At 38.3% G+C, this 11,143-nt stretch overlaps 1 protein-coding gene across 1 annotated transcript; it reads left to right on the forward strand.

Moving 5' to 3' along the window:
- The first annotated feature begins 7,558 nt into the window (after nt 1-7,558).
- LOC147860766 (uncharacterized) lies at nt 7,559-10,915 on the forward strand. The gene has a single exon (XM_087323978.1). The coding sequence runs from the start codon at nt 8,011-8,013 to the stop codon at nt 10,858-10,860; it is 2,850 nt and encodes a 949-aa protein (XP_087180104.1). The 5' UTR covers nt 7,559-8,010; the 3' UTR covers nt 10,861-10,915.
- The last annotated feature ends 228 nt before the right edge of the window (nt 10,916-11,143 follow it).

Here is an 11,143-nt window from a genome sequence, read left to right on the forward strand (position 1 = left end):
AAGATACATTGCACCACTTTGAGTCATACATGAAAGGGCCATAATTGAGACTTCCAATACATAAATTTGTCCCTCAATTTACTACCAATCCAATCAATCAATTGAACCCAAATGTCGATAAATTGAACCTCGTGTAATCACTGACCCTCGCCATCCCAAACATTCCAAATCACTCTCCGTACAAGAAATAAGGCAAGACTTCCTCCAATTTATATACAACCCTGAAGCCAAAGCAAATTGATCCCAAACTTGCATACTCCTTTTAAGATTTTCTTTTGAGGCTTGTAAAAACATAAAAGAATAATCTGCCAATGCTTGTGCCACCAATTGTCCACCAGAAGGAAGATGCAAACCCACAATATCACCATTGGCCGCAAGATTTGACAACATTACTAACAAAGGATGTGTAACAATAGCAAATAACAATGGGCTTAGTGGACACCCTTGACGCACGGATCTAGTAAGAAACTCTTTCGGAGTGACTCCGCCATTAATCATCACACGGGAGGTTGCATTTTGCCCTAGCAAAAAGATAAGTCAACACATACGAGGACCAAACCCCATATTATACATCACACCTGAGAGGAAAGACCAATTAACATGATCATATGCTTTTTCCAAATCTAATTGCACCATAACCATTTCTTGATGTGTATGTCGAGCATAATCGATCGCCATTTGAACATTCAAAACATTATGCAATATATTTCTACATGTAATAAAACCATATTGAGATGGATGAATAAGTTGAGGTAAAAACTTCTTAAGTCTGTTGGATAATATCTTTGCAAACACTTTGTACAACCCTCCCATCAATGAAATAGGCCTCCATTAATGAAATGACTCTGGAGATGGTACCTTTGGTATCAATTTGATTAAGCCCACCTTCCAACTCTCAGGCATGAAACCAGAATCCCAACATTGTTGAAACATTTGTGTGAATGGACTCTTAAGCATGCTAGCATACTTCTTAAAAACTTCATTTGTAACACCATCCCAGCTAGGGCTTTTACCATTTGGAAGGTGTAACAATACCTTTTCCACCTCAGCTTCTTCAAAATCAACATCCATTTCTTGACAAATATTTGTATTCACAGCACTCCCAATTACATTATAAAACTCTTGTCGTGCTTTCAAGACATCTTCATTATTAATAAACTCTGGCCCAATCAAATTCTTAAAATGAGTAATACATAACTCAATAACCTTAACTGGGGCTACAACAATATCATCCCCTATCTTAATTTGTACGACATTTGAACAAGCATATGGTGGTCTTAATCCTTGAAAAAACATATGAGATTGTGATTGATTATCTATAAATCCCTCCTTTAATTAACGTAGTCTTGTCTGTTGATAACTTTGACAAGATAAATTCTTCACAATGTCCTGTACTTGAACTTGAACATCCAAAAGCTCTTCATCATGTGGATTATTCATCAATAGTACATTGCACCGCGTAAGAATATCAATCAATTTCTTACATCTTTTAGCATTAGTCATACCATACATATGATGAATATCATTGATGTTTTATAGTGTTGTATCCCATGCATGCCATCCTTTTGAAATAACTTGTTCTGAAAACATGCCAAAAATTTGTTGCATATAGGCATCAAATAAAGATTGTAATAATAAAGAAGAATTAAACCTCAAAGGAACTCATTGAAGCAATGTTTTGTATATATCTACCCCATGTTTATTAAACTCCAAACATATGGGAAAATGATTCAATGTCACAACCTCTTGCATAATTAACATAGTAAGCATCTCTAGCAAAAAAAACTCATCATGCATAACATACATTCTATCTAACCTACTCCATGTTTCCTTGTATTGCATAGACTGAAATGTAAACCCAACCTCATCTTGATGCAACCATTTCCATACATCCAACTTCAAAACCTCTTATGTCAATTTGTCCCAAATTGCTTGCTGAGGAGAATCCATCAATGAGAATCGTGAAGTAGATTGTGAAGCATCAACGCACATATTAAAATCACCCATTAACAAACCAACACGTCCCACTAATAATCGTGGATACATTGAAGACCATAACTCAATGCGTTGATTAGCATTATTGGGTGCATAGATTCCTACCAACCATATCAAATCCCCAAAATACTTGACTTCCATCACCAAAAAACGTCCATATGGATCATTATAGACTATATGTGGACAAAACGAATCACGAATAATCATGACAACCCCTGAGTAATGATGTGATAACTGTCCTGCATAATATGCGGAATATCCACACAAATGTAACACAAATCCTGCTAAATCATGACACTTATGTTCAACTGCACATAAAACATCCCAATCTTTATCAAATAAAGTTTTCCATAATATATATTTCTTATGAGGAGAAGATGCCCCTCTCACATTCCATGATACAACTTTCATTTAACACCTTTGGTAAGAACTTGCTCTTTATGAGCAAGTGTATTCATGAATGTACTAACTACTTGTTTAAGAGCTGCATAAGGATTTGTGTGTACTACATCCCCTCCACCAATATTAAGGTTTTGTTGTCTAGCTCCATGAGAACAAAGTCCTTGATTTAATTGAGGTCATACCACCATTCTTGAAGAATCGAATTGCAATTGGTTGGACAATCTTTGATTTTGCACTTGTTTCTGCCAAGGATTTTTCTTAAATCCCTCCTTCAATCTCAAATTATCTTTTGGTAATGTCGTACCATAAGTATTTTTTGATTCCTTTGTATGGCAGAACCCTTCCCTTTTATCTTATGCTTCACTTGATGCCATTCTCCATCTTCAACATTTGGGCCATCATTATTACATACTCCATTCTCCTTCCCAACACCTCTAACATGACCATGAACTTTAGGATCTCGCTCTAACCCATGAGATGTTCCCTCATCCATGACCATATCAACCATTGAGACAATATCCTTCTCAACATCTTCCTTATTTTCCCCTTTGACATTATTTTCTGGGGATAGTTCACCATGATATTGGCATTCAGCCATAAAATGCCCCAATTTACCACATTTAAAACAATGTCCTGCAAAAGTTTCCCATTGAAGCTTAAAACGAAATCGACCAAATCGAGATGTATCGATTTACAACTTTACCAATTTGGGACATCAATCCTGGTAGTAAATCCCAAAAGAATGAGTTACTACAATCAACAGTCACCCAAATTGGACATTGTTGTTTTAATAAATCTTTATAATCCACCACTAGAACCCATTCCATCACATGCACTAATCTTCTATAAAAAAAGATTGGTACTTTTGCCATCAAAGTCGTACGGTGTTCTGACGATTGAAAAACTACATCATAGAAACCTCTTGGACCCACATACACATCCTCAACACAATTAGGCATTATGAATGAATTCAACCACTACTTAATCCATGATACCAATGGAAGTTTGCTAGTGAAATACAAAACAACACCACGATCATAGAACCTGTCAAAAGTTGCTAACATAGAGTCAGTCTCCATCACCACCTCGACAACATCCTCCTCCACACAATCTTTAGCATCTTTCTCATTTTTTTCCATAAAATCGGAAAGCAAAGCCTTAACAAAATCACGACTGTCAATATCATAATCATCTCCAATAACATCTTTCCCACCAAGAATAGCAACATATGATGTTTTCTCATATTTTGTAGAATCAATACACTTTTGCCTCTTGTAATTTTCATAACCATCATCACTACCACATCCATCAACAACCATCAACTCACTTCCTGTTGTTGTGTCAGCCATCCTAATAGAGATTGAGAGAACTAACCTGAGACGATGACACTTTTGCTTGTAGCTTATTGTAAAGATAATGAAATGTAACGTCTAAATAATCCTTGGAAAGCCCTTTGACTGAGCTTTGCAAGAGCCAAAAATCATAAAAAACGGAGTTCTGAGGACAAAGTTACATCAGAAACATGTTTCAACACTATTCTTGAAACGTCATCGTGTTTTTCCTCTCTTTCTCTCTCTCCCTCTCTCTTTTATTGTAAGTTGTTACACTACAAGCCACAATGTCTTGGGTTCGAAACCCAATTTTACTCACCTCTCTATTATATACTTCATACATATCTCCTAATTTTACTACAACACACACACACACACACACTCTCTCTCTCTCTCTCTCTCTCCCTCTCTCTCTTATCATAAGTTGTTACACTACAAGCTGCTATGTCTTGGGTTCGAAACCCAAATTTACTCATCTCTCTATTATATATTTCATACATATCTCCTAATTCACTAGATGTCACTACATTAATCCATGACCTCTTGGTCTCCATTGGGCAACCTTACCAACTTAGCTACATCTCTCTCTCTCTCTACCCTCTCTCTTTGGTGAAAACACACAATTATATTAATAAAAGTGTGTGAAAAACACTACTTACAATGGGTGTTAGAATGGAGTATGGTCACCCACTAACTACACTGCATGGGTAGTGAAACATGTTGAATTGCCAATAGGTAAGACAAACACTCCACTAAGGAAAGAATTTCCACTTGCTCCAATAAAGAAAATTGTCACATTAGTACTCCCTTCAACTTTCGCAGATATGCTTTCACTCAATGCCTACTATCAAATACAAAAGAATTGTGCATATCCCAATTATGACGCAATCCCCAATATCTGAGAAATAGGAAAACGATCTCCATCTCCAACTCTCTCTCTCTCTCTCTCTCTCTCTATGGGTTAAAACATTGACTTATACTAATAAATGTGTGTGCAAAAAATTATAACGGTACCACAATTGAGTGATGTGACGATGTCACCACTACACTGGTTGTGGGACATGTTAAATTGCCAATAGGCAAGATGAATACTTTACCGAGAAGAGAATATTTAACCTGTTTTAATAAACAAATTTGTGACATCAATACTCTCTTCAACTTTTATAGATATATGTATGCTCTAACTCTATGTCTAATATCAAATCTTGGTGCATATCCCAAGTATGGCATAATCCTGAATATCTTAGAAATAGAAAAACAATCTCCATCTTTGATTTCGGGTTGACCTATGTGAAATGTGCAAACGCCCAATGTCTTGACGTCAATTAACAAGGTGACAAAACTTGTCAAATCTAAGAAATGTTGCCCAACTTTGATAAGCAAGCTAATATCATATGAAACAATGAGCATTATCTTTCACTTGTATGATGCAAAATACGTGATTTCTTGTTGCTTATCCACAAACTCTCTCTCTCTTTATCTATCTTTCTCTGCTTGGAAGTAAAGTAAATGGCAATTGTCTTTGCTATACGCATTTTTTGTAGTAATAATTTGGGAAACACAATAATTTTACTCCATATATGCAAGTTTGGATGTGTCATGGACGATAAGAACGAGGGCTTTATTTAAGTTGAAAAGCTCGTGAGTTTTTGAAACCATGAGACCCTATTAAATGTTTGATCGTATTATATTCTTTTGAGAAACATGTATCCATCTTGATTATATCATCGCTACTAATACCATCGAAAAATATTGTGCTCTTTAAGAAAGTTGTATCAATCCTAATAAACTTGTTTAATATAGATCCCAATGAAAATATTGTGCTCTTTCAAAAACCTATATCAATCCCCATTAAATTGTTGGATACATTTTAGTGTAAATACTCAAATATGCATGTGATTGACTAGTTTTCTGTCTCCATGAATGATCAAAGCCATACCTAGGTGAAAATACGCATTCGAAGTATATGGTGCTCTTTATGAAGCATGTCTTATTTAGTTCCCAATCACACTAACCCAAGTTCTCTTATTCAATGGCGTATCAATAAGAAAAAAAACATGTTACCTTTTGGATGTAACAATTAGATTTGAAATTTTCTATTACATATATACCACCATTATGTGAGGTGAGTGTAGTCCAATTTCAATTATTGTTAATGCATTACAATTAATCCAAAGATTTGAAATTTTCTACTACATGTATACCACCATTATGTGAGGTGAGTGTAGTCCAATTTCAATTATTGTTGATGCATTACAATTAATCCAAAATTTGGTGGTTTAAGCTCTCAAAATAAATGGCCAAGGTTATGTTATATCATTTGAATTCTCAACATGTAAGGATAGAATAACTAAAATTTAAAAGCCATCGTGTACTTTTCTTAAATATTCTTTTTGGTATGAAAATGATTGTTATACATTAACAATCATGTTTTCATGTTAAACTTCAATGGTACCTATTTGGATGATTCTCTGATGATAGAATATGTTGATTTTGGTGTTTCCACATGTTACATCAATTGATTCTTTTGTGATTTCTTTAAACCTACGACCTCAACTTCCATGCGCTCCTTTATTAAAGCCATTGCATGTGATGCTTAACTTCATCAAGCATAAAAAATTAGACTTTATAAATATCTCGAGAAGGCAACGAATTCCCTCTCCCCAAAATGTCTAACTTAGTCCCCCTCATAAGTCAACCTTTTAGCTACGTATACGAGCCTACTATGTATAGAAAATATAACACAATCTTGCTTCAAATGGCTTAGGATGGAAAATCGAAGCCCAAACACAGTGCATTTTACAATGACATGTGGCTAATTTGTAAAAACAATCAAGTGCAAAAACCATAAAAATGGCTAAAATTTTAAATAAATGTGAATGGATTCAAACTCGTCCTTGGCATAATTTGACTGATAATGACAAAAAAGTAGTGCTAGGAATCTGTAAAGAAACACATTCTAAATAGAGGGAGAGATTCAAACTCATTATCGGGGAAATCAAATTGTAATAAGTTAATGATGAAGGACAAATATTTTCGAAACAATGATACATTCCTCTACAGAATGAACCACTTTGCCATGTTCCAAGAAAAATGGTAAACTATTCAAAATTATTGAAGTGATTTAAATTGGAAGTGAGTGCACACAATGTATGAAGGGGAGAGACAGAGAGATAGAGAGAGAGGAGTTTAGGGAAAAGAAGTGATTTTGAGAGTTAAAAGGAATATTGGTCATAAGAAAGTCTCAAATGCTTGAGGGAGTGGAAAAGGGGGAACATTTAGCATTGCAGGATATATATTTCATAGGTTAGAGAATCGAAAATATGTAAGGGTGTGAGAGGGGGGAGAAGTAGTAATTCCAAAATGTGCACAAAAGCATAAGCTCTTTGGTCATCCTAGGTGCAAGTGCTTGTGACGACCAATTTACAATGCAATTAACTTTTGCTCGCATTTTTATCCAAAAGGTGTATGTGCATGGTAGATGCGAGGGACAATAATTCGCACAACTATATATTGGCAAGCACATGGAAATTCTATATCATCCATTGAACGCCCCTTGCTCAACCCATTTTTACTTGCTTTAAAAGAAATCAAAGGTTTTCTCTTGATATGAATGAATGAAGGTCACAAATCATGCTTTTTCGTGAGAACCAAAGCGAATATGAAAATGCGTGGATGCACAATAATAATTTGGCAGCTTTTATAAAGTTCAGACATTTAGAAAACAAGTTAGATAATGCTAGGTGCCTTGGTCATATCGATGTTGAGATAGTGCTCAGGCAGATGGTGGAAAAAAGTTGATATGTTGGTTGCGTGGGCTTATGTCAATGTGGGATGAGGTGATTGGTTGGCGAAAGATTGTGGTAGGCAAAGTGGTTCTAGTGTTAATAAGGAAAAGCTCTTTCCCCATTATGATTTAGCCATTAACAATAAAAAAGAATGTTTGGTATCCCTCAAATTCATTAACCATTCTTGATGACTTGTCATGTGATTTGAGGCACTTGAGACCACGAACCAGACATCATCATGTTGGGAAGTGCTTGTTGTCATGCTATTTGTGTTAATATAAGTAAACCATTTCTAATTTAAGCTCATGCATTACAATTTCCTTTTAGGTGTGTCTTAACACAACCAGGAACCGGTAGACAATTGCATCTAATGCTATCACTCTCGAAAGTTCAATGATGAACCCTAAACTCTATTATGTTCACCATTGGACTAGTAAACAATCATACTAGGAGTAAACAACCATATTTGGTCAAGAGCCAATACATGTAGTAAAATGGTCATGGACATGCATCATGAGCTGGTGGTGGGTGATTGCCTCAACATAAACCATATGTTTATGGAGAGGTGGGTTGCAATAGGGATGGTGGGGAGCCTAATTATGCAGATGCTCTTACTATTCACAAGAAATTACAATTATAATCCTAAATGGAGACTAGTGGCATGGCTAACCTACAATGCCTTGCCTTATGTTGCGACTACCATTCTCGCCGCAATGGTCGCCGCAATACACATGGGATGTAGTCCCGGTAACGTGACCAATCTATATGCCTTATGGGCACCCATCTTGCTTCTCCAACTCGGGATGCCTCATAATCTCTCGGCATACTCCGGCGCAGATGCGGAGCTATGGGCGCGCCATTGCGTCATCATGGTGCTCCACTCCACGTTCGCATTATACATTGTCATCGCTATAAACATCGGCGTGGGCACAATGGCAAATGAAGACAATGTCGCCTCTCGATCTAAGAAAGCAGCCTACATGATGTTGCCAATCATCCTTACGAGTTCCTCCCTTCTTGTTTCGGGCATTGCCAGGTACACGGACCGTGTCATAGCCTTACGTTGCGCGTCCAAATCCGCGCTCTACTGGTCCTCTCTTCCCATCTACGAGTTCATGCGCCTCGAGCCGTGGTTCGTCATCAACACATCGTTGTCTCCTCCTCCTCCCCCGGATCGTCCTTCGTCGGTAATCTCTTCTAGCCATATCGATCCACCTCTACTAATTAGCATTGCATCTAGTGGCCATCGTACCGAACATAATGTGGACACGACCTCCTCATGCGGCCCCATGCCTAACCAATGTTTGGCACCCGAACCTCTCTATGTCTACAACTACCTTCTTGTGGGAGAGCTTGAGTGGTACCGCCGTTACCTCCTCCTCGCGACCGACGAATCCCCCGAGGACGAAGACGATGCCCGTTGCCGAGAGGCAGCGGAGCACACTCCAATGCTAGTCACCCTTCACGATGTGCTCTCGTGCGAGGGGCTGAGGACCTCCGGCCCGATACCTGAAGCGGCATCCCACCATCGTCTCGTCCAATTGACATGTGTCGCATTCTCCCTCTTCAAGCTCTACCGCCGTCGCCTCGCGGGGCTCTACATGTATGAATGGCGGCAACGCCGGAAAACTCCGCTCTTCTTCCTTGGGGGCCAGATAATGCGGAGCGAGGATGAGATCCTTTCGGTACTTGACATGGAGCTCCGGTTCTTGTATGAGAGCCTCTACACCAAATCGGCTCCTGATGTGGGATGTGCCCCAAGTGATTGTGTGCGAATAGTACGGATCATGGGGGTTTTGTGGAGGTGGTTGAGGAGGATCTCGACCATTTTGATCATAGGTGTGTGCATCACTACAATCATAATGCTTTTGTTGGGAGGTGATTGTGCTTCTAATTGGCATATGGATGCATTTGATCAGGCAATTGGCTTCCTATGTAACCACAACACCAATGAAAATCATGATGTTCCGTTGTTTGTCGATCGACATGAAGGCCGAGATGGCATGGAAGCTGTAGAAAGTATAAGTGCCTTTAGTTACATTTGGGTCACATTGTTGCTCATGGCTTGTGTTGTTCTTTTAGAAGTTTCTCGGCTCGTGGACGAAGCAGTGCTCTCCGATTGGGCCATCGTGCGAATGGCTTGCACACTTGTTAGGATGGAACACAAGATGAAGAAAATAAGTAGCCATAGGGAGCTAATAGTCAATTACAATTATAATTTAACTGGTGTTATGAACCGGTCGAATGATTATTCATTGAAAACCTTGCGGAAGCTTAACTACCTAAGCATGGAAGAATGGCTAGCCAAACTTGTAATGGGGGCTACTCACAAGTCAATGATAATAAGTCACTTGATGAGATCCATACTAAGGTGTCGGAAGAAGTACTTGAGCTACACTGGTAGAAATATAGGCCAACATACCATGATCAAAACTACCAACACTACGACTACTACTAGCACTATTAATCATGACAATGATGATCATGGCCCAACTTGCAACCATTTATCATATAATCTCGTGAATGAGTTCAAATGCTATGTGGTCGCCAAAGTGTTGGAGTCATGTAGAAACACTCGTGGGCATGGTAGTACTTATCATCACACCCAACCCATTACATTCTCCTCTGCGTGGATCCATCACCTATACGTTCGCATGTCGAGCGACCAACGCCAACTTTGCTTGTTGGCTGCTTTGGGCGATGAACAATACTCGGACTTCGAGAATCTCCTCGTAAATTGGCACATCGCAACGTGTGTTTGCGAGTTGCTAGCCAACGATGTTGACACCAACAATGTCAACTTGATCCATGTAGTTACCGAGCTAAGTACGACACAAGAATATCCGGCTCACAATCATAGCAATGCTAATATTGAATCGAGGGAGCATGGCGTCGAGATCGTGCGCAAAATGTCAAATCGATTGTCGCGATACATGGCATTCCTTCTCTTTCACAAAACCGAGCTTCTCCCTTGTCATCCACACGTCGGGAGAGAGCTTGCAACCGGAACACAACAAGCTTTGCACAAAGTTAATTGTTCACCCCAGTATTTAAGTAGTCATGTACTTAATAACATTGGGACAGGTAATGACCATGAAATCACCAATGCAGATGTAATTCCTTATAGAGTCCGAGGTGGTATGATGGCTGCCAAGAGGTTGTTAGAGATTGTGGATATGGAGGAGAGGTGGGGCCTTATTCTTGAGTTGTGGGTGGAGATCCTTATCTGTGCTGCTTGTGCTCCCAATAAGACCTCTGAACACTTGCACCATCTAACCCTTGGTGGCCAATTCCTCACTAACATTTGGGTTTTACTTGGCCACATGGGCTTGGGTGATAAATAAATAAAATCATGTACATCTATATCATTCAATTATATTACACTAAAATTTCACATTATAGTTAGGTCTCAAACACACATACTCAAACATGTACTCTTAATTATAAATCATGACACCTTGATGTATTGTTGGATACTTAATATTTGATAGTATCACATTTCTTATTAACCATTGATGTACTACATACGGTTCTAATCTAAAATCATGTACATCTATATCATTCAATTATATTACACTAAAATGTCACATTATAGTTAGGTCTCAAACACACATACTCAAACATGTA

Source organism: Azolla caroliniana, unplaced genomic scaffold (genome assembly GCF_043228905.1).
Source record: "Azolla caroliniana isolate FFs.n. ecotype wild unplaced genomic scaffold, voAzoCaro1.0.p SCAF_8, whole genome shotgun sequence".
Classification (NCBI taxonomy): Eukaryota; Viridiplantae; Streptophyta; class Polypodiopsida; order Salviniales; family Salviniaceae; genus Azolla; species Azolla caroliniana.

Excerpts from the sequence above, each read along its gene's own strand:
- LOC147860766 (XM_087323978.1), top strand. The coding sequence starts at position 8,011 with ATGGTCATGGACATGCATCATGAGCTGGTGGTGGGTGATTGCCTCAAC.